The 22786-nt window shown below is 40.7% G+C and overlaps 3 protein-coding genes across 3 annotated transcripts in view; 1 reads left to right on the forward strand and 2 right to left on the reverse strand.

Moving 5' to 3' along the window:
- The window catches only part of SLC41A2 (solute carrier family 41 member 2), a 43734-nt gene extending 40203 nt beyond the window's left edge, over nucleotides 1-3531 (reverse strand). The window contains exon 1 of the mRNA XM_041468668.1: nucleotides 3433-3531. The gene's annotated coding sequence lies outside the window, so the exon portion shown is untranslated. The remainder of the gene's footprint in view (nucleotides 1-3432) is intronic.
- Nucleotides 3532-5941: 2410 nt separating this feature from the next.
- On the forward strand, nucleotides 5942-13244 carry NOPCHAP1 (NOP protein chaperone 1). Its single transcript, XM_041468659.1, has 6 exons — nucleotides 5942-5981; nucleotides 6388-6576; nucleotides 7266-7352; nucleotides 8311-8447; nucleotides 9528-9709; nucleotides 10046-13244. The coding sequence occupies exons 1-6, from the start codon at nucleotides 5942-5944 to the stop codon at nucleotides 10068-10070; spliced, it is 660 nt and encodes a 219-aa protein (XP_041324593.1). The 3' UTR covers nucleotides 10071-13244.
- Nucleotides 11961-22786, reverse strand: part of ALDH1L2 (aldehyde dehydrogenase 1 family member L2) — a 28616-nt gene continuing 17790 nt past the window's right edge. Inside the window, exons 11-23 of the mRNA XM_041468666.1 lie at nucleotides 22474-22593; nucleotides 21149-21276; nucleotides 18526-18676; nucleotides 17724-17794; nucleotides 17516-17621; nucleotides 17065-17152; nucleotides 16536-16629; nucleotides 16234-16330; nucleotides 15635-15733; nucleotides 14741-14906; nucleotides 14093-14198; nucleotides 12927-13126; nucleotides 11961-12016 (exon numbers count right to left, since the gene is read on the reverse strand). Of these exons, the coding sequence (XP_041324600.1) occupies nucleotides 11961-12016; nucleotides 12927-13126; nucleotides 14093-14198; nucleotides 14741-14906; nucleotides 15635-15733; nucleotides 16234-16330; nucleotides 16536-16629; nucleotides 17065-17152; nucleotides 17516-17621; nucleotides 17724-17794; nucleotides 18526-18676; nucleotides 21149-21276; nucleotides 22474-22593 (1482 nt within the window). The remainder of the gene's footprint in view (nucleotides 12017-12926; nucleotides 13127-14092; nucleotides 14199-14740; nucleotides 14907-15634; nucleotides 15734-16233; nucleotides 16331-16535; nucleotides 16630-17064; nucleotides 17153-17515; nucleotides 17622-17723; nucleotides 17795-18525; nucleotides 18677-21148; nucleotides 21277-22473; nucleotides 22594-22786) is intronic.

The raw sequence follows: 22786 nt of genomic DNA on the forward strand, positions 1-22786 counted from the left end.
TGGAAATGCAAAGCTGCTTTAGAAGGGTCTCAGGTACTTCAGCTATGAAACTGAACACCTGATCATTATGATATTTTTCCATCCTTCCTTTCCAACCTTGGATTGGCTTGCTTCATCTGAGAAGGATCAAATGACCAAAAAAATTCAACTGTTCAGGAAGAAGCTCAAAGAACTCTCTTCACTATTGCACAAATAATTGTCCACATTGTTCCAGACACACCTACAATACTGTTCACAAGAGCATGGGAAAGAAAATGCTTCTTCCTTACTTCCCCTTGGTTTAAAGAACATCTAGCATTAGCAGGATTAAGGGGCCAGATTCTACAGCTAAATTTGATCAGATAGATATTAGACTGCCAACAATTCATTTAAAGTGTGAACTCAATAAATCGTGACCTTTTAAGAACCTTCAAAAAAATGGGAAGGAGGAAGAACCAAGCATGAAATTTCTCTAGAGTAAACATTATGACAGGCTAAAATAAATACTTACCAAAGTTTAGGTCTAGGGAAATTTCTGATTTCTTTCAGAGCTTGGCTAACAAAACCAAAAGATAACATCTATCTGAATAATTCTGAGGGCTTTCATGGGACCCAAAGCTAATCACACCACAGTTGAAACCTGTTTTTCCTAAAAGTTGCCAACATTTTTTTACAGGTGGTCTTTTAAACCATTAATCATCTCTACACTGCACTTCTAGGCAGTCCACAATAAAATACAATTGTGTAAACATGCCTGCCTGAGAAATGCTCTCAGGACAAGAACAAGCCTTGGAAAGAGATTCAGGAAAGTAATATGAAACACTAACAAAACACTGAACTTTAATATTTTGCCATAATAAGCAAAGATGAAGCTGGATTATTACTTGGCATGAAAGACTCTTCTTGTGTCTTCAGAGATGAAACCAGACTCTTCTCACTGAAAAGATGAGAGATAGCAGGCACAAATTGAAACATTGGAAATGGCATTTGAATATAAGAAAAAGCTGGGGGTTTATACCATGACAGTGGCTGAACAGTGGTTCAAACAAGTTCTGGAGACTCCATCCTTGGTGATATTTGAAACCAAAGTGGACATGGCCCCAAGAAACCTGTTCTTCTTGACCCTACACTGAGCAGACATGGCTGAATAGAAAATTTGCTGAGATTCCTTCTGACCTCAGCAATTCTGAGATTCTGTAAAGCTGGAAATAGATTTTGGGAGCATTCTTTAAGTTCAGAATACAGGTGATACAGGGATCTGCATGGCCTCTTCTCCACTATTGCATTGTGTATACTTACAAGTGTCAGTATCACACTGACACCCTTATCACAGCCATGGCTAATCATTCATATTAGTGTAGTGGGGAATATCAGTAGAAAGGGAATGCTACATCATATCACCTCAACTTTACAGAGAGTAAACAGATTGTATTATCATCAACCATTCCACAGAATCCAGAAACCAATGTGGTACACTGGGCTAAGATTACTTATACCAGATATTGAGGGGAGCATGTAAAAGGCTGCAAAACATGCTGAAAATCAACAAATGGTGCATGCAAGGCAGATATAAGACCATTACATATCATTTTTAAGTACTATGGAAAACTGTTTAACACTGTGTTTATTGTATGGCAGTTGCTGGTTAAATTAACAGCAAAAGAAACAAATAACAAGAGGAAAAAAACAGACTAAGGAACCTCCAGATGCCTTCTTGGCAGTAAGGCACTGAACAACCTGCCGCCCACAGGCTCAATTTTCAGACAAGTTTGAGACCGCTGCATTCCACTTCCTCATCATGGCAGCTTTCGATTTTGGCCCCGAGGAAGAGAAAAGCAACTGAGAGAAAAATACTTGGTTTGACTCTGCACTTTTAAGGCAAGTCATCTAGAAAAGACCAAAACAGAGTCAAAACACAGCAGCAAGCCTGTGAAATGTGGTTGGTTGTAAAATGACCCAAATGGAATACCAGCATGAAAAATACCAGGCCAATCACATCCTTCAGCCCATCAAAATCAGGTGGGTAAGTATAAAATGTAAGAGTTAATGCAGTCCTCTAGATTAAGTAACCAGTCAGTATTTACCAGGATGAATCCTAACTACTCTTTGGGATCCTGATTACAGGTCTCTACTGTCATCACTAAGGAGAGATTAATTACTTATTAATTCAGGCACTAGGATACAGACTTCCTATTGCTTGTGTGGATAATATCCTACAGGTATTTGAAAAGAAAATGATACACTGTTATTTTTCCTCCTGAAGTATCTACCAGGCATACTACAGTAGTTATGGATCCAGTTTCACAATCTCTTTAGGGCAGTACATGTAGGGAATGCTTCCAAAACAGGTCATCCTATCTGCTCTCATCTTTTTACCGACATTACTAAACTGGTAAAGTGAGGATAACTAGGCATGTATTCTAAACACTGCTAGGACTCTTCCTGAAGACTAAACAATTATTTTATTTTATATGATCCACATACTGTAGTGTGGTCTATAACCTAGATTCAAATGTGAGTGAAGAAGACACACAACTATATCCTGGACAGTGGGTCGGAGGAAGCAGAAATTATAACATTCAGTGAAACTAGAGAAATAGCTACAACCTGAAGTTAACTGAGAATTCATGAGAGAGTAGAAAGTAAAGTAGAATAAATCACAAACAGCTCTTACGTTTTGGCAGAGAAGTATGGAAAGAGAATGGATGTGCCATCACACGTTAATTACGCTTACTTACACATTAATTAACGTTTGTAAACAAAAAAGAGACGGTCATTGAAGTCTGTACACGTGCTGTTCAGGTAGAGGTTCTATGCTTGTCTAGCGATGCATCTGCGGTGACCATCTGGCACATTTTTATGGGCGCAAAGGTGGGAACAGAACTGCCTGCACTTACGGGTATAAAGAGTGCCAAGGAATAAGGGCTACTCGGAATGTTGGGCAGGTCTCGTGCAGGCACAGAGAAACCGAAGAAAAGGCTCATTGTCCCGGATACCTGGAGCAGCGCAGAATTACGCGCACATGATGAAACGCGCTGCGGGGCTCTGAGGAGCGCAGGGTACCGGGCGCGGGCGGCATCCTCGCTCCGGCCGCAGGACAGCGGCCCGCCCGGCGAGCAGCGGAGCCCGCCCGGCCCGGGGGGCAGCTGCGGGAGAAGGGCGGGCGGGAGCGCCGGGCCCGCAGCACGGCGAGGGCGAGCCCCGCGGCACCCGGGAACCCCGGCCGGGGCGGCAGGCGGGCGGCACCGAGTGCCCCCCAGCCCCGGGCGCCCTGGGCACCCCGGCATCGGGGCGTGCCGGCGTGGCGCTCGGGAGGCTCCGCCACTGGCCAGGAAACTTTCTCGCCCGCGGCCCCCGCCACCTTCCCCGGCCCGGGGCGGCAGGTCCCCGGCCCGCCCGGCTCCGCTGCCCTCGCCCCCCGCGCCGCCCCCTCGGGCCGCGCCCTCCCCTCACCTGGGCGAGAGCGGCGCCGGCAGCGCGGCGGGGTCGCGCTCCATCGCCGCGGCGGGGCGGGAGCAGCCGGCGGCGGTGACAGCTCCGCGCTAGGTGAGCGCCGCCGCCACTGAGCAGGCGCGGAAGCGGGCGGCCCCCGCGATGATGTGGCCCGTGATGCGTAGAGCCGCCGCCGCCGCCACCGGCCGCTCCGAGCCCCGCTGGGCGGGGCAGGGAGGAGCCGAGCGCCACCGCCCCGCGCCGCCCGTGGGACGGGACGGGACGGGACGCTGTGCCCGTGGTCTCTCCCAGCCTGGCCCCCGGGGCGAACCCCCACTGCCCGACAGTCGCTGCCCGCGCTGCGAGACTCGCCCGCGGCCCCTTCGCCTTGCCGGCCCCTCGGCCGTAGCGGGGGCGAAGCTGCGCCCCCGCCTCGCTGCCCCCCAGGGTCCCGGCTGGTGCCCCGCAGCCGGGAAACAAAGCGCTGGGGAGCGGGGCCAGGGCGCTCCCCGGGCAGCGCCGGCCGTGCCGGTGCCTTTGCTTCCACTCGCAGAAGCTTCTTGGCCGTAGCACTGGAGTCGCCGTTTTGTACTGACTCCTGACTGCCAGCTGCCTGGACGTTGTCGCTTTTTCCTGCCAGTTGGCAAAAAGCAGCTTCCTCAGGAATCCAATTTTGTAAAGTGTTTGGGTCAGTTGGAATATCCTTGTTCTTGCCCAACTGGACTGTGCACCCTGCAAACAGCACGTAAGTCTGCAAGTTCCTCCCTTGACATCAGCTGCCTCTGTTTAACTAAGTACGGAGCCAAGGCCTTGCTGGACTCCTGTTTTGAAAAAGACTTAATATTAACACTTCACATTAATACATTGGAACAGTCAAGCCAGCTAAATTTGTGCATTTATTATCAGTACTAGTATTATTCCTCAATTGTTGCTCAATTGTTTGAAGTGGTGAGGATGCCTTAACTGGAAGGTGAAAGGGAAGAAAGGAAGAAAGAGGATGAAAAGAGAAGATTTAATGATGGTGACAGCACCCAAACCCACAGCATCCCTTTTCCTGTCTACGGAGAGGAAAAAAAAGACAGCACAGGCAAGTCACCAAGTGTTTGCCATAAACTGGAGCTAGCTGCAGTGGGGAAATGTATTTGCAGGACTGGGGCCAAAACATTCTGCACTATGAGAGTGAAACATGCAGGATGAGCTTGAACATTCATGTCAATACCACCTTAAATGAATGAAGCAGCCCAAACTTCCGAGCTAATAATTCAGCTGTCTCAAGCCTGTATTTATTGGGGATTTGCAGCTTCCCTACCCTAGTAGCAACCCTATATACCCATGGCCTGTGTGAGCTCAGGTGTTACACAGCTTGGATACTTAGCTGGGCTACCCTACAAATCAGATAAAGATCACATCTGCTGTTGTTGCCAACAGGTGAGACTGTAAACCTGAGGTTTGGGAATAGCACCTGAGGGTGCTTTTTTTGGCTTTTTTAATTGCTTGTCTGGTTATCTTGGGCAATCATTTAATGACTCACTGCTACAGGTTCCTTGACAGCATTATGCCCCACCCTCCATGGAAATCACATTATACCCATGGATGAAGTATATTGTTTGAGGTTCACACACTTTTATTTTGGGTTGTGTACAAATTCAGAAAGACTCACTTTTGAGGCCCAAGGCAAAAACCTCAGCCCTCAAGATTTTTCAATCATTAAACCTAGCAATGGGATTTTTCTGAGAAATGGAAATTCTGGAGTGCATCTGGGGAGAAAAGGTGCAGGTAGAAAATTCAGTGGAATGCACCTGGCACTGTGGGTGGGCTGGGGAAGTGGCAGAGGACACTCATTTGGACAGTCTGTCAGGAAAAGAGCAGGGTGGTCTCTTGCTTGAGGCCTTGCAGAGGTTTGCTTCTTATTCATGTTAATTCCAAGATACTGGCATCTCGGTGGTTGTGTGGTTGGGTTTTTTCCTTTGTCATTTTTCTGTGTCCTTTGCAATGAGGGCCCTAAACACCACTTACCTGATTACTATTTATTCTCATTTTCATCTTGGACTTCCTATCTTGCTTCTTATGAACCATTCAGTTTTCTTTTTGCAGTTTTCACATTGTCTAGATGTGAAGGGACACAAACTGCAGAACAGATAAGGACAGAGATTGCAGAAGAAATCCTGAATAACAGACTAGTTAGTATCAGTGTCAGCTGAACTTGGTGGTTGTGTAAGTTTCTTTTCCAAAGAATGATTAAAACTCCCTCAGGCTCTGATATTTAATTTTAGGTTCATTTATCAAATTCTGAAAATGAAAATGGGAAAGTTTTGATAGACTGACAGGCTGGTGATGTTACCAGCTGGCAGGTTGGTTCCACGGGCTCTTCATGGTGATGGGATGGACTTTTTGTGCCAAATCACAGAATCAATCAGGTTGGAAGGGACCATAGTGGATCATCTGGTCCAACCTCCCTGCTTAAGCAGGGTTTGCACAGAACTGTGTCCAAACAGTTCTGGAATATCTCCAGTACGGGAGACTCCACAACATGTCTGGGCAAACTGTTCCAGTGTGTGGTTACCTGCACAGTAAAGAAGGTGTTCCTCATGTTCAGGTGGAGCTTCCTGTGCATCATTTTCTGCCTCTTGCCTCTTGTCCTGTTGCTTGGCACCACCAAGAAGAGCCTGGTTCCATCCTTTTGTCACTCTTGCCACTGAAGAAATCTCCTCTCAGTTATCTCTTCTCAAGGCTAAGCAGGCCTCCAGCTGCCTCAGCCCTTCCTCTTAAAGAGATGCTTCGGTTCCTTAATCACCGTTGTTGCCTCCGCTGGCCCCGCTCCAGGAGTTCCATGTCCCTCTTGTCCTGAGGAGCGCAGAACTGGACACAGTCCTCCAGATGTGCCTCATCAGGGCTGAGCGGAGGAGCAGGACCACCAGCCTCCACCTGCTGGCAGTGCCCTTCCAAACGCACGCCAGGGCCCTCGCTGTGTCTCAGGAGGCTCGGGCCGTGTCACCGCCATCTCGCCGCCGCGCGCTGTCCCCGCCGTCGCGCACGTGCGGCAGCGCCGCTACTCCTCCCGCCCGGCAGGGGGCGCGCAGCCGCCGAGCGCGCGCGCCGCTCCACTTCCGTGCGGGCGGGCGCATGGCGCGGCCCGGGAGCTGCTGGACGTGCGGCCCCGGCCAGGTGAGTCCGGCACCGGGCCGGCCAGCCCGGCACCGGCCTGCAGCGGGTGGGTGCTCGGCTTGGCCAGGTGGTCCGGAGGAGGGGCTCGTCGGCCTCCGGTGACCCACTGGTGATTGCATCCCGCGGGTATTGAAGAGCTGCCCTCCCGGGAAGGGATAATACGGAGCAAATAAGCGGGAAATCCACGTCAAACTATGGGAATTCGTAACGATATTTTTATGAGAACAAAGAAAAGAAGTTAAAAAGACAGAACATTGCGCTTTAATTAATGATACCGGGCGGATGGCTCTGTTGGTGGTCATAAAGATAATGAGGATAATTAATGCCGAATTCCCTGGCATCCGCTTGGGTTTTCCGGCGCCGCTGCTGCCCACAGTTAGCGGAGGTGGCTGGCACCGCCACTGAAATCAGGGCGAGGGGCGCGCCTCGGCTCCCGCCTCACCGTGCCTCGCAGAGGGCAATGAGAGCTTGTGTTTCTGTGCGCTGTAACTCTTTAGTCAAACTTTGTCTCAAAAACAGCTTAAGGAACTTTAGCTTAAACCCAAGGAGTGTGTGAGAGGTGACCTGCAGGCTGAGACCCCTGGCCTGTATAGCCCAGTATTTCTTCTAAGAGCAGCAAAAGCAGTTGGCAGTCACAGAGAACTTGTCAGCTTAAGCACTTCAATACTCGATTGTTTGTTTGTTTGCAGGGCTGGGAGACATTCTGCTGATTAATTCAAAATGTAGCAGCAAGAAGGCCACAACTTTACAGACGGTTAAGGTGCCAAGGAGCAATGGTGAGTACGGAGGAGCTCGTCCCTGGTACCGTGTCTGGTAGCAGGCAACGTTTGTGACACAGCTTTTGCTTTGGTGCTTTCCTTGAAAAGGGAGAAGCTTTTGTGTTCAGTTTCTAGAGGTGGTAGGTCCTCCTCCCATGACAGCTCCATGTCCAACTGGTGAGTCATGTAACTGCTGCTGCTGCAAAATTAGATTTTGCAATGCTAGGCGTTACGTTTAGGGACAGATTGTTCTTTCCCAGTATAGAGCTGTTGCTTGGCCTTCTTATCTCTTTTTTAGAAGTAATTTCTCAGTTTGATATATTTGTTGTATAAAAGCATTTAATTTAAAAAGGACTTCTGTCAAATTATTTTATGTTTTGTGATTGAGCTGAAATTTAAAAAGATTGTTACATTGAATTCTTTGTTGGATAAAAGTCTCTACAAAGATGACAGTGTTTCAAAGATTGATTATACCTGTTAGATTTTTGTGGAGCTCACCTGAAACAGTACCTCTTCTTAAAGAAAGAAAACTAGTGTTTGGCTCATCTGCATGTGTGGAGCAGTTTATTTGAAGAAATTCTGGAGGTGAAAATATTGTCTTCCTTCATGGAAGGGTTATGAGTGTGATTCTCCTAATTCCATTGATTACGTTAAAATTCTTCTGAAGTCCCGCTGAGCTGTAGAGCATAAGTGCTTTATACGTCAATCTGGAGCTTCTGTCTCTCTTACACCATCTTAATTTCAGAGTTTCTTTTGTTAATTATGTTGACCTTTCATTAGTCCATCATGGCATCTGCTACAGCTAGTTTTTCCATGTTCTTTGAGACTTTCAGTCTATACTTAATTATTGTAGACACTGGAAATTACAGTTGAAATGGAATCTGTTATAAAGGCTCATATCTGAGTTATAAATGTGAACACTAATGAGCATCTCTTTGACTTTATATATATATATGTGATAATTGTTTCTTTTCAGTTTTGGACCGAGTACAGAGCTTTTTACCACAGATGGCCCAGGCAAATGATGAGCTCAAAAGAAAAATGGTAACAGCACCTGCTCATCAGTTTGATATTGAACATCTAGACAGTGAAACAGAAAAAGTTATAGAAATGGTAAATACATTTTTTTTATTTTAGCATCAGTCTAGATGGGATTAAAATAACTCTGATCTTAGAATGAGTAATATGATAGATAAAGTGACGTCTTTACCATTTTCTGTGAAGTCTTCACCATCATACTTGCAGAATTTAATCACAGGGGATAAAGCAGTTCAAGAACGGAATAAGACATGCTTTTGAATCTACAACTCTGAATCAAAAGTCACAAATTGTATTTTAAATGTCATCTAGGTGATTATGTTTAGAAACTGGTTAATATAAAGCCTAGTAAGGCATAACAGAAGGCTTTCAGCTCTGCTCTGTTGCTGTTTTTAGGAATGACTAGATCTTGGGTTTAGAAAAGTTGTTAGTGTTGTTGTGATCCTTTGTGGCTGGTATTTGTCTGTTTATTTACAGTCACATAAATATTTTATTTCTGGTTTTAACTGAAGTGCTGCAGCCACGTACTTACATAAGAAAACTTTATTTTGAAGCTGATATATGTGCATAACCCAGCCAAATGCCTTTTCGCTAAGCAGACCTCAAAAATTATAGCTCTGTATATGGATATATGAGATCTCTTCAAAAAATATTCTGTTGGTTTAAACTGCTTGTTATTTTAGCGTAGTTGTAGTGCCCTGAATACTACTACATTATAAGATATAAACTATATTAATATATATATCTACACGTGATAGTATTTTTGTCATGACCCCTTACACACTAAATGACATAATTTGAGTTTTTTACTGAAACAGCAGTAGTTTTGATGCCTGCTGCTTGTCAGTTTAAATACCTGATTTAGACAATCTGAGTTCAGCTATTAACTCAGTTCTTTCTTTGATAGTAGTATAAATGTGGCCTTAGATTTCCTATAGGGCCATAATATTTATGAATCTCTTAATGATATTTGTAAAATCCCTGGAAAACTCAAAAGTCTTTTTTTATTGTAGTTGTGATTTTCTTATGGTAGCAGGTTGTTTAATGTGTTCACCTTGTTTTACTCAAGTGATAGAAGTGATGTAGTGTGTGTGTATATATATATATGTATGTATGTATGTAGTATGTGTTAACCAAGATCTTTTTTTTTTTCAGAATGTGGCTGTAGTTGAACTGAGTGATTCTGATACAGATGAAGAGTTGCTGACTTCAGAAGATGACTCAGAATCTGATGAAGATGACTCTGTAACTGATGAAGTGACAGTGGACAACATTAAGTTTCCTAAACAAAAGGGAGAAAAGGGCAAAATAGAAATTTTGGACAGCAAAGCAAATGAGTAAATCCTTTTTATTTCACTTTAAAAAACCCCAAACCAACCAAATCATATTTTCTCACTTTGAAGAGTTGTCTCTTAATACCACTTTGTTTCCCAGTGTAGCATCTCTCAGGATCCTGTGAAATGCTATAGTTTACATGGTGGAGAATTCAGGATCCACTCATGGCTGGGAAAGGCTGGGTTTCTGAAGAATTAAGTGTGATTTTATTCATCAAGTAACAGGGAAATGCACTTCATAGTAGATTACACCAAGAAAACAGCTAGAGTAAAGGGGCACTTGAAAGTTGAAAATTCTTGTTCTGTTGCTTTGTTGAAGAAAGATTTTTTTTTTTATAGGAAGATAAGGGCAAGAAAGAGTTAACCAGGAAAGAAGCTTTGTTTTCATATTCCATGTCCTGTGAAGTGTTATGTACACTCTCTTCACTGTTAAACATGATCTTGAAGTACCCCAGAGGTAAGTCTACAATGCATTAATGGCAGTGACTGCTCAACAGTGGAGCCGTGGCTGAGCTCATTTCCAGCAGAGCCAGCCTGGACAGCCATGAGTTCAGCAAAGGGTTACGTAGTACTTACCCTGTGTGCTTGCACTGGGCTCCACACCAGCACAGGGAGCTTACAGGCTCCTCTGGGAAGCCTTTGTGGCTTGGTGCAAACACGCTCCATACTCAAAGGATCAAGGCTGCCTCTGGGGTGTTATGATGGCTTTAAGCTACACTTTTCATCCCCCAATTTCCCTGCCGTGTTTCCAGTCTCCATTTTGTTAACTGTCACTGACAGAAGGATGAAAAGGTGACTTTTCAGCTGGCCTATACTTAAGTTGGCTTGACACAATTGTGAAACCAGAATCAGTGAAAGTGTGTCCCATTTATACTTAACCTCAGATTGATCAAATACAATGGTTTGGGCTATTACATTCACTTCATAGATCAGTCTGCATTTCAGAAGTATCTGTCATGCTCCTGGATGTCATTGTTTCTTAAAGGAACTTAGTATTTTCTACACCATTAAAGTAATATTTTCGATACTGTATTTGCTCAAATATTACACTTCATGTCATGACTTGAAACCTGCAGTTACTTATAGAATTTATTTTGAATCCTGTACCTGAAGTTCTAGTTTTAATACCTGTTTCTGTAGTATTTGTAGTAAGAAATAACAGGGATTCTGGTCTTTCTTTTACAATGTGGCTTAAATATAAGATGGAGACATTTACTGATTAAATCATGAAACATTTTAGTGAAGGGGAAGGATGGGGATCAAAGAATCAGACTGCTGTCTTTAATAGCAGCCTACAGATAAGTGAAGCTTCGGGTGTTTTTGCATTCTAAGAGCAAGGAGTCTTAACAGGCTTAGTTAAATAAGGTCTCAATCTATAGAAAATTTCTTCCAAACTGAAAAAAGTTTGAAAGCCAGCATCTGACCTTGGTCATTTAACAAGGGATTTTCCCAGAGATTAAAAAGAACCCAAAAGTGTGAAATACAAAGTAATAATCATACAGTATGAAACAGTGATTACAGTCCATGTGCAGAGACACAAAATGTGATTTTAATCCATTAATGTAACCACCTTTCAAACTGCAGGCAGATCACACATTCCATATCAACAAAAAAGTAGAAAATATTTTCAGTAACTTTAGCTTGATATGCATAGTTTAACACCAATATTGAACTCTGTATATACTATACAAAGATCATAGTAAGTGCACTTCCTTGCATTGATTTACTTCTTATGGCACGAAGGTTTTCTGTACTGCTGAAAAGTCACTAGAGCAGAGTGTTTAATTGCTACTGTAAAGCCTGAACTGGTGTTTAGCAAAAATGGCATAATCAGTATATTCTAGTTCAACTTTGGAAGCCTAATGACTAAAGATTTAAAATGATCATGTAAATATTATGTCACAGAAATATGAAGTAGGTGTGTGAGAACTTACTCTTCAGTTCTGTTTAAAAAAAAGAAACTGAACCATATTCTTGGGGGGTTTTGGTGGGGGGATGATGGGAAGAAATTGTGCTACCAACTGTTGCTGCTACATAATTTAAATAACTTCAGGGTGATTTCCAAAAGCCATTGTCTGTCAGACTAAAATCTGGACCTAATTTATAGAAACTTATCCATGGAATGAGTATTTTACTTTGTTCTTTTGGTTGTAGCATTGCAGACAGCATATCCTAGGTGTGGTATCAAGTGCTTGGTGTGGTAATCAAGATTCAAACTCTGCTGACAGTCTGCTTCCCAAGTGAAGCTGTTACTTTAATATTCCACAGTGATGGCTTTGGTTCTGAGATATTCATGAAGAGCTTCTTCACCTGTACAAGCACAATATTCACCTGTTAGAACAGCAGCTAAATGAATTTTGTCAAACTGTGACTATTACTAAGAAAAAATTTTAAACACTGTAGCCAATATTTGAGTTCTTAAGGAACAATGAAAACGAATTACCTTCCCACTGTGATTTACAGACCTGGTTTGACAAGGGGCCAGACCCAACAGATGTGGAAGAAAAAGGAACTAGATTTAACAAGCAGCTCCCCAAGCAGCAGCAGTCTTTAGATGGCCACTGGGGGCTCATAGGTGTATTTATGAACTTTGCTTCTCCTCTATTAAAGGTCAGAGGTAGAGAAGCTGTGTGAAAATCAGTAATCTTTTTTTCCCTGACATCATGACTCATTGTGGTTTCAGGAAGTGTCTTTGGAGATTCCAAAAGCAAAACTCTGTTGTGTGAATGAAATTTGATTTTCCTTTTTTCTCTGCCATGAAGCTTGAGCTGTCCAGACTTGCAAAGCTTCTTTGACAAAATAAACTTCACTTTTCTAAAAAGTTGTTTTGAAAAGAGAATATTTTTAATGCATCTTTTTCTGTGTCTATTGGCAAATTTTGGTGACATTTTAAGGTATAAAAAAGTTTCCCATGCTCTTACTTAGAGGAGATACCTAATTTAGCATTCTATCTGAGGGAAAGAATATTTTGGCCAATACCATTGTTACTTGACAGCCTTTTGTAGCCTGTACAGAGCTCTGGAAAAGCTGTAATTTATTTGTCTGCTCTCAGAGTAGTTGGAGAGGAATATTCTGTGTTATTTAGCAAATATACAGGAAATGCTGAATGGGAGGTATTGAAGTGGGAATATTTAGGGAGGGAGAGGAATTGGGTTAAGGATTGTAATTCTTTCATTGATTAAGACTCTGAGACAATAAAGGAGGGAAGGAAACAACTTACCTAAATCTTTCCCAAAGCCAGACAGCTTAAATCCTCCAAATGGCGCTGCCACATCAGTTTTGTTGTAAGTGTTAATAAAAACTGTCCCAGCTTCTAGCTTTTCACTGATGTAGAGAGCTTTGTTTATATCTTTTGTGAAAACTCCTGAAGCTAAGCCATATTCTGTGGCATTTGCCCGTTGCAATACTCCATCGACATCCCTGTGGGGGAAAGAAATTATTTAATTGCAACTAGGTAAAATAAACAAGTGTTAGCAGCCTTCTGCCTTCAGTGTCATTGAAGCAATTTTCACATGGCCTTTCTTCTCTAGTGAGCTTTTTTAAAGATGACTTATTAAGGACAAATCAGTGTGTCAATCTGACAGATCCATGGCAATTCACACCCTTGCTTCAAGCTTGTGAAGCTCATAACTTCACTTTTCAAAGGTTAATATCTGCACTGAGAAATGCCACAGGAAATGTTGCTACAGTACAACTTGGGAATTAGAGCAATACAAAAATGCCTGTAAAGCAGATGATGAATCAGTTTGCTAAAATTTTTTTCAGCTTTACAAGTTAATGCAGAATAAAAGCTGGAATTTAAACTGCTATCAAGACAACTTTTCAGACTATTTCCACAGTGCTATTTTCTATCTGCATCTCATCTCCATACAGCTTCAAAAATCAATAGTAGTTTTAAACTTTAAAAAATTCAATGCAGTCCCTTAAGACTACAGAATTTATGGATGTGAAGGGTTATCTACATGGCTGGTTCTTAACTTTATTATCAAACTGCAGGAGATGAAACCTGATGGAAATATTTATGTGAAGTTTCTATGTAGAATTTTAATCTCATCTGTATGTTAAATAATTCTTATGATCCAGAATGAAAGATATTAAAAATGACAGTTTACAAAATATGCAGAGGAGTTTTCATTTGCAACAGTAATATGCCAGTGTTACACAACACTGCAGTCTTCTGTAACAGGAAAAATAAGTAATTCCACTGGGAAAAATATACATTTTGTAATTTGATCAAGCTGTTGCAATTACCACACAAACTTCACTAAAACATTTCACTAAATACTAGGTATTCAGGTTGGTCTAACAAGATTTAACAAAATACTGTGTATGCTGTCACTTCCTGACTTTGGGTGAAAATGGTACAGTAACCAGACGAGAACATACCCATTTTTAAATTTAGATATGACCATCACAGGACCAAAGGATTCTTCCTGGGCGATATACATATGGTCTTCAACATCTGTGAATACGGTGGGTTCCATGAAGAAACCTAAAGAGAGGATAGAGCAGTGTTCAAGCATGGCGAAAGTGCTTAAGGGTTTGCTGTTGTCCAGGCCATTTCTTTCCCACGCTTTGAGGTCATAAATAACTTTCAACTTGAAACAGAAAACAGATATGAAGTATGAATGGAAATGCATGCACTTCAAGAGAAATGGCAGACAAGAGGGTAAAAGAGCAGCCTGTACATCAGTGACAATGTGTGCTGTTTCCTGCCAGGCTGGGAGGTCTGTGTGCCACAGCCCAGGTGACTCCTTGGGGGAAGACCCTATACTCTGAAGACAAGGTTACAGCAAGTCACAGAGGCCACTGTTTTTCTTGCTGGGAAACAAAAAGATAGATTTTAAGGTTTAAATAAAGATCTCATACTTAATTTGCACAGTTCTCATAATATGAGATTTGAAAGCTGTGGTATCATGGGCTTACCTGGTACTGTTTCCATGATACTGCAACTCCACAAAATACAGCTGAGACAATGGTGACAGCTTTTGCATAAAGTGTAAAAGTTCAAAATATCTCTGGAAAGCCTTTTACCTGGTCTATGTACTTGTCTTCCTCCATACACTAGAGTGGCTCCTTCTTTTACTCCAGTTTCACAGTATTGCAGCAGCTTTTCCAAATGTGCCTTGTGATTTTGCGGACCGTGATCTGTAGCTCTGTCAAGTGGATCACCAATTTTCATCTTTTTTATTTCTTCAACCTATGGGTTACCCAATTGAAATGAAGTTACAATACACAGCAATATTGTTAAAGTGACCAGAAATTTGGAATGCTGCATTTTTTGGTGCTATGAAGACTGAATCTAAGAAAATACTGGATTCTTAGATATAATGCTTCTCCCTTTTTTAAAATTAGGCTTTAGCTTTTGTTTCATAATCTCTAATTGCTTCTGAAAGTTTTTGATTCTTTGTTCATGTGTGTATTCTCTTCTGCTATTAAGATAGGCGTGTAAAATGTTAACTTTTACCTGTGGTATATGACTTAAGACGGTGACTTCTTGTTCTTAAGCAAAATAAATGAATTCTTCAGTGGCACAGCATGGCAACTATTGCATTTTTAATAGTGATCTTTGTATTATTCTAGCTATGCTTCCAATATTCCTTTTTCTGACTTTACAGAAGCCTTCTTCAATCACATTGACCTGAGTTCAGTAATTATTTGTAATCTTATTTTCCTAGTCAAATATGAACTATCACCGAAGGTACAATATCTATTTAACTGCCACTTATCTGCATTACTGATACAAATATCTCCCTTCAATGCTTCCTTTTAACCATGTAAGAGGTTCCTGAGAAGCAGCACTGTCTATTACGAGCAATAATGAGAAATTAGGCAATTGAAAATAAGAAACACAAATGTCTATAAAACTAGTGGATCCTTCTGCCACAGTAAAACATATGCTTAAACTTTAGTTTTTGAATATCTTACCACTTTTCTAACAAACTCATCATGAATTGATTCTTCCACAAACAGCCTGCCAGCTGCAATGCAGTTTTCTCCTTTGTTGAAATACACTGCTCCCATACCCTGACCAGGAAAAAATCATAAATATTTATATGCATTTTTTCAGTCTCCATTCTGTTCCCTTAGGTTGCATGCAGTATTTGTGATCCCAGAAGTTTAGTGTTTTATGTTAAAGGATATCACCAGTGCAACATCTTATTTATGAACTTTGAACACAATATAGGTGGTAGGGAAGGTGAGTTATTATGATTGATACTTGATGAATGATTGATTGATTGATTGATTGATGAACTAAAAACTATATGGCAATAGGGGGCTCAATTCTTTGTTTTGTTGTAATTTCTAATGTATATTTCTTGTAGTACTGCCTTTTTGGGGCAGCACGAACAGTTAAATTGTGCTGGCATAAAGAAATCTGTTTTCTAACAGATCTCAAGGTTTTTCATGCAAAGAATCCCTGGTATTTTTTTTTTTTTTTTTTTGGCAAGTCAAGAATAATATTGCAGTACTGTGAGGATGTACCACAAAGGCTTGGAATAAATTTTACTTCAAAGTAACATTACCATTTTTACAGCTCTGTCAAGTTCACAGTCACTGAATATGATCAATGGTGATTTCCCACCAAGTTCCAGAGAAACTTTCTTCAGGTTAGCAGCTGCACTGTAAAAAATAAAAATAGTCATATAAACCCAAAATAGTCATATAAACCTCTGCTGTCCAGTAGTGACTTAATCAATTCTACATAGTGGTAAACAACTATGTATAGTTATGCTTTTTCATCACTGCTACATGCACAATATATCTAGTAAGATACTTCAGAACCAGACTAAGCAGGGTTTATTTATGATTCTTTTGCTGAGAGTACCTCTTCATGATCTGTTTACCAGTTGGTGTTGAACCAGTGAATCCAACTTTGCGGACATCTGGATGTTCGGAGAGGTGCTGTCCCACTAAGCCACCTATCAGAGTGAGGAAAGCAGTGTAACTGGATGGTACATGGACAATTTTACTATTCCAGCAGCAGCACTGTAACACAGAAGGAGCTTACACCACAAATCAAATACAGTATCACATCCCTATTTACATTTGCAGCTTTATTCCTGTGACTACAAATAAGCTTCACAATTAAGTGAACATGTTTCTCTGTAATACCTTCTTTTCCAGAGTGTTTGTGTCAATTGTGTGAACTTGTAAAGGGTGTAGGCTGACAGCTCCTACCACTAAATAAAGCCAGATTTTTCCAATTCTCTTCTGGAAACATGTGAAATCACTGCATGAAAATATGCAATCCTAGTACCTGTGAACAGACCTATGTAGTAGATCTTCAAAAAGGTGAAGAACTTCACCAGTTTTAGCATGACCTCTCCCAGAAAAATGATGAGTTCAAGTTTTACCTGAACCAGGCAGAATATTTATAACGCCCTTAGGAAATCCAGCTTTAGCTGAGAGTTCTGCAAACTTCAAGGAAGTCAGAGGTGTGACCTAAGTAGAAACATTTAGATTAGGTCTCCTGTTTTAATCAAATGCATGATGATACTTTTTACACTCAATATATCTTAGTTTTGATACAATATTCACCTTGTTACAGTATTTGCAAATTAGAAGTGATGGCTTCTTGCAGAAAATAATTAATTCTTGAAAATTTGATTAGCACCAGGGCAGAATTGGAGTCAATCAATACTTTGTATCACCATGGCAGTTTGTATTATTACAAATGCACTTTCAAATATATGACACAGTCAACGTATGACAGATCAACCTATGGGTGAAATCTGCTACATTGCCTAAATCATTCTGCCTGAACAGGGGCATCTGGGCCATTTGTACATTTCTTTTTGCTCTTACCTGAGCTGGTTTGAGTACAAGGGTATTGCCTGCAGCCAAGCATGCTGCGCTCTTCCATGCAAGCATCATCAGTGGGTAATTCCAGGGAATAATAATTGCACAGACGCTTCAGGCACGGAAAAACAGGGAAAGATTACACATTTGATGGCAGCTTTTCAATGGCTTTTCTGCATGTCAAATCTGTCACTAAGAAGAAAGTGATACTCACCCGATTGGCTCTTTCTTGGTGAATGTTAGATTATGGTTTGGCCGGGCCTGGTTAATTGGAATTGTAGCACCCTAAAAGACAGAGGAGGGACAAATCTTCATACTGATTTATAATTTTTATTACAAATATATTTGCCATGTAAGTATGTTTCAGAAAGCTACAGAGTAGGCTTCAAAACCACAAGCATTTTTGCATCAGGGGAAGGGGCACAGATGCTCCTACTGTATGATTTCCTACTGTGGATATTGTAATCAAGTTCTGATTGTCAGCTGGGTGAAATAACAGGACAGATTTAAAAAAAGCATGAGAGAACATAAAGCAAGGGTCTGATGAACAACAACAAAAAAAAAAGCTGCATGATATTCTTGGTTGGTCTTAAAGATGCTGGAAGAAATGCTCTTGAATGTGTGCCACACGTTCCACCATCAGGCAAACTCACCAGCCTTGGTCAGACTGCAGCAAAGTGCAAGTCTCTGCACTTACCTGCATAATGAGCACAGTGACATTCTGCCCCATGAATAACCAAGAGCTGACCAAGTAAATATATCCACTGTGACACCTCAGCTGATTTCTTCACTATTTAGACCCACATTCTAATCCATATTCTCCAGCTGGAGGTGGAATTTCCTTTTGTACTGACAAGGAGACCCATTCTAGGTAAAATTCTAATTTTGCTTTAGTTTTTAATTCCTCAGTAACTTTTTCCCTTTACTACTTTTTGGCACTGTTTCAGAAGAATAACAGCAAAAAAGAAGTGTAGAGAAGCACTGCCATTGATAATTTCCTTTACACATTCACTTGCCTGAATTTTGTCACACCATCCAGCAAAGTATCTGAATGTTTGTACAGACATTCCAATATGAGTCTTCAGAGCTAAAGTGTAGACAGCTCCTGAGTCAATAGACTCTATTGTCGCTAACTCCTCTTGATGTTCTTCCATCAGGTCTGCAAGTCTTTAATAAAAATGTTAAAAATCCACATTAAAGGAAATGACATCTAAAATTATATTAGATGTGGAAAAGAAGTATAATCAAAACAGCATTCCCACTAAATTTGGAGGTGGAGGCACTGCTCCTTAATATCAGCAAAGGATTGAACAATTGCCCATTACTCTGCAAATGTCTTCACACTGTCTGTATTAAAGACTGAATGAAGACATGAACTGTGCAAACTCACTTAAGTGTAAGTAAGACTGTAGTAAGTATTACTAAATTGATAATAACTATCAGTATCTCAAAAATACATCTGCACAGATTGATACCTGTACTTATGAGGTACTACTATTAGTTTGGTGGTCTCCTGTTCAGGTCTGTTTGCATCAATGAATTTTCACATTCAGTCCTTCACATTGTCTCACATGCATTAATGTTTTTCTTCAGCCTCCCTTTGTGATTTTAAGATACTCAGATATATAATCAGTGCTACCATGTGATTTTAAGAGCTTAAGAAAAGTCCATTTTTGATCCTGTAAAGGTATTCAAAACTGTGAAACTTGTGAAATTTTTCCATTATGTAAATTCTGGCCATTTAAAGCATTTGCATAGGTGTGGGAAAATGCTTTTTAATACCTGTTTTAAGTGTATCTTGGAGACCCAGCTACAGGTCAGGGCATTGGCAATGTTGTGTAAGAGAATGGATTTGGGCATGTCAGGGACAAAGGAGAAGGCTCCATTTAAAGTGTGCTTAATATTTTCTATTAATGGCTCCTTAAGACAAAGCAGCAGAGCTAGGAGCTTTAACGGCACACACATTCTCTTTGGTTCAGCACTCAAAATCTCCATTTTGAACAGAGGCCAGAGAAGAAAGGGCCTTATTTCAATTAAGGTGGTCCAGAGAGAGCTTTTATCCACTGGGAGTGGTTTGCAACACAAACACACTGGTGTTTTATCCTAGAGAATGAGTTCCCTAAGCAAAGCTTTTAATCCAGGATAACCAGCCCAGTGTAGGGGAACTGTATTTTCCATATACCTAATATAGCTATTCTTGCAAATCTTCCAAGTCTAAAACAGAGCAGGAGTTTTCACACCTTAAGATTTTTTTCTTTAGGTCAGAGTTAACTTGGTCTCTCAAGCACTCTACATTCCTGATACAAATTAAACACAAGTTTATGCATGCCTTGAATATGTGCACATTTGTGAAAAACAGAAGTGACCAGATGTATTTAGTGTTCAGTTCTGACTTGCCCATTTTCTCTTGTGATGACTACTAACTGTGTAAGAGTCCTGCAGGCCTTTTTCCATGGCCTGGTCACATACTTTAAAAGATAAGCCGAATTTTTCGCTTTGCTTTAATTCTTTTTTGCTAAGATTCCTGCCATGTCTTGTAAAACATATGGCATTTTTTTCAGGAGAAGCAACCTGAAAAAGTAGCTTCTTTACTCGTGTCTGCTCATTCATTTGCATGTTTAGACCTGAAAAAGCAATGAAAGCTTTTCCTATAGCCCACAAAAGAGGCTTTCTTCATAGGGAAGCTCTGATTCTTCTAGTCACCTAAATTTTGCAAGGCAGTGTTCTCCCTGTGCTTGGGAGAAGCATCATACTGCATCTGGAGAATCTATAATACTCTGGGTTTTATTAGCTGCCTCTTATGTCATGCTCACACTATCTAGTCAGCATTGCGATCTTTCTAAGATCACCTCCACCCCTTCAAGAATCAAAGCTTACCACTAAAATAGCATTAATTCAACAAAACCTCTGCTTATCTTCTGAGCCAGTAGCAACACAGCCAAAAATAAGAACCAGGCATTAACTAGACATGGTGAGACAGATACAAAAAAGAGACAGAAGTGTCTCAGGTAAATGTTGGAATTAGCTTAGAAAATTCCTGCGCAGGACAATTCTTCCTCTACAGACCATAACACATGTCCTACAGTGGGTCTTTAGCCAGATGCTGGCATATGATCCTGGAAAAATCTAGCATCATTTACAGTCTAATTCAAAATTAGTGGCAATGTAGGTGCATATTTACTGTATGGAGTGCACATGCAGGCAGGCTTAGCAAGGTCAGTCTCTGCCTACCTAACCCAGGTAGACTGTTTTTAAAGCTTAGCCTCACTTACATGGAAGGATGAGGGTTTACAAGGGAATTCTCAATCTTTGCAATGAAACTCATATAGATTAAACGAAGACACCAAGTATTTAAAATATATTTTGCTCAAATTCTTTGCTTCCATTCATAAACAATAATGAAATGTTGGCAGCACTGAGGGGCCCCAAGATTCTTCTCTGACACAAGAAAGGTTGGCAGGCTGAGAGCTGAGGTTGGTACACTGAAATCAATCAGGGGGTGAAAAGATGGCTAGTCTGGATCCTCTGACAGTGGGATTATGAACATCCATCACCTTCAGAAAATGTATACAACAATTCTTCAGAGAAACAAAACAAGATTTGAGGAAATGAAACAAATGCAGGCTGTCTTGTACATACCTGTACATGAGTCGCCCTCTTTCCCTTGCATTCATCCTCCCCCATTCACCATTTTCAAAAGCCTCCTTTGCTGCTGCCACTGCCTTGTCAACATCAGCCAGTGAAGCAGAAGATACACTGGCTATTACCTGTGCAAAGGTAGCATTGTGTTAGCTCAAAAAGAAACAGTGGGATACAGGGTGTTACTCCTTCCCCCCAAACTTCTAGACGGGGTATAAGCAAATACTTAATATCCTCATCTGTGGCAGCTGTCCTGGGTGAGCCAGGCTGCAAAAAGTTTAGACACAATTGAGATGACAGAATTTGGAGGACACTGCAGGGAGACAGATTCCTTAATCTTTCTTTTTCTCCAAAGTAACATGCATTGTCCCATGGGATCTCATCCTCTCTTTCCTTATATAAAACCAATGTGGTATTACAAAAGCTGGAAGTCTTTATGTGTGGTATCACAATCTAATATCTCAACAGGCTAAAACAACTCCATGTGTTCCATTTCTAAGGAATGGAGCTTCTGTTATCATAAACCACCATAACACACAGTATTTTATGATGATTGTGTTCTAAATACACACATTGTAAATCCTAACACAGAATGGTTTTGACTTCTACTCTATAATGAGTTTCAGGAAAAGTATCAGAGTCTGACTTCTGATGATAATGAAATTTTTGTCATTGATTTTTGGAGACTTCATGTACTCCAGAATTAAATGGCAACTACATGGACATCAGAATCACTTCTCTTATTTATAATTCACAGTTATTATTTGCTCAACAATTTAATGCTCAATATTGGGTAGTTCAGGACTAAAGTGCAACAGTATGTATTTTCCTATTGAAAAGTTATTTTTCTTACTGGGAATTTAAAGGGACATTTTAGTGTTAAAATTACCCTAAGGTATCAGATTTATTAAAAAAGTAAAAAGAAAAAAGAAGTTGGTTACTGATAGGAAATACACCAAATATCCTAAAAGAAACACTCCTTTAGCAAATTGACTCCAGCAATTTCTGCTTGCAAAGCTAAACAAGAATGAAATTAAGGTAAAATGTTCAGCTGGGTGTGAAAAGTATTGTAATAATTGAAGTAGAAGTAGGTTATTTTTGCTTTGCAGCTTGACTCAAAAAATTCTTCAATTTTTGGAAAAAATTGTAGAATACGCAAAATGTGAAGTAAATTGAAACTTGAAATTATTTCTAGAAGTTGTTTAATATAAAATATTTTAAAATTAAAGTTTTAAAATTAGCAATATCCAGGTGATGTTTCAGATTTTTTAACAAGCAAAACCAATGAAATAAACTGGTATCAGTCATATTTAGAAATTACTTACTGATCCATCTGCTGGATTTATAGTGTCATATGTTTTTCCATCATCAGCATCTACAAATTTCCCATTTATGAAACATTGGTATGGCATATTCACAGTCATGTTGTTCATATTTTTTGAAACCTGGGTGAAATAAAAACTAAATTATTTAAAAATTATAATAACTAATATTTTAATGTAACTTAACAAGCTTTTGATATCTGCAGCCAATATCCAGACACATTTTAGCCTACATATATGGCTGTTAGAAGTAAAATGTAATGGAAACCAGATACAAATATATAGAAGTTTGTATAACCAAGTAGTTCCTTGCTTT

Source organism: Pyrgilauda ruficollis, unplaced genomic scaffold, assembly GCF_017590135.1.
Source record: "Pyrgilauda ruficollis isolate IOZ18807 unplaced genomic scaffold, ASM1759013v1 scaffold224, whole genome shotgun sequence".
In the NCBI taxonomy this organism is placed as follows: Eukaryota; Metazoa; Chordata; class Aves; order Passeriformes; family Passeridae; genus Pyrgilauda; species Pyrgilauda ruficollis.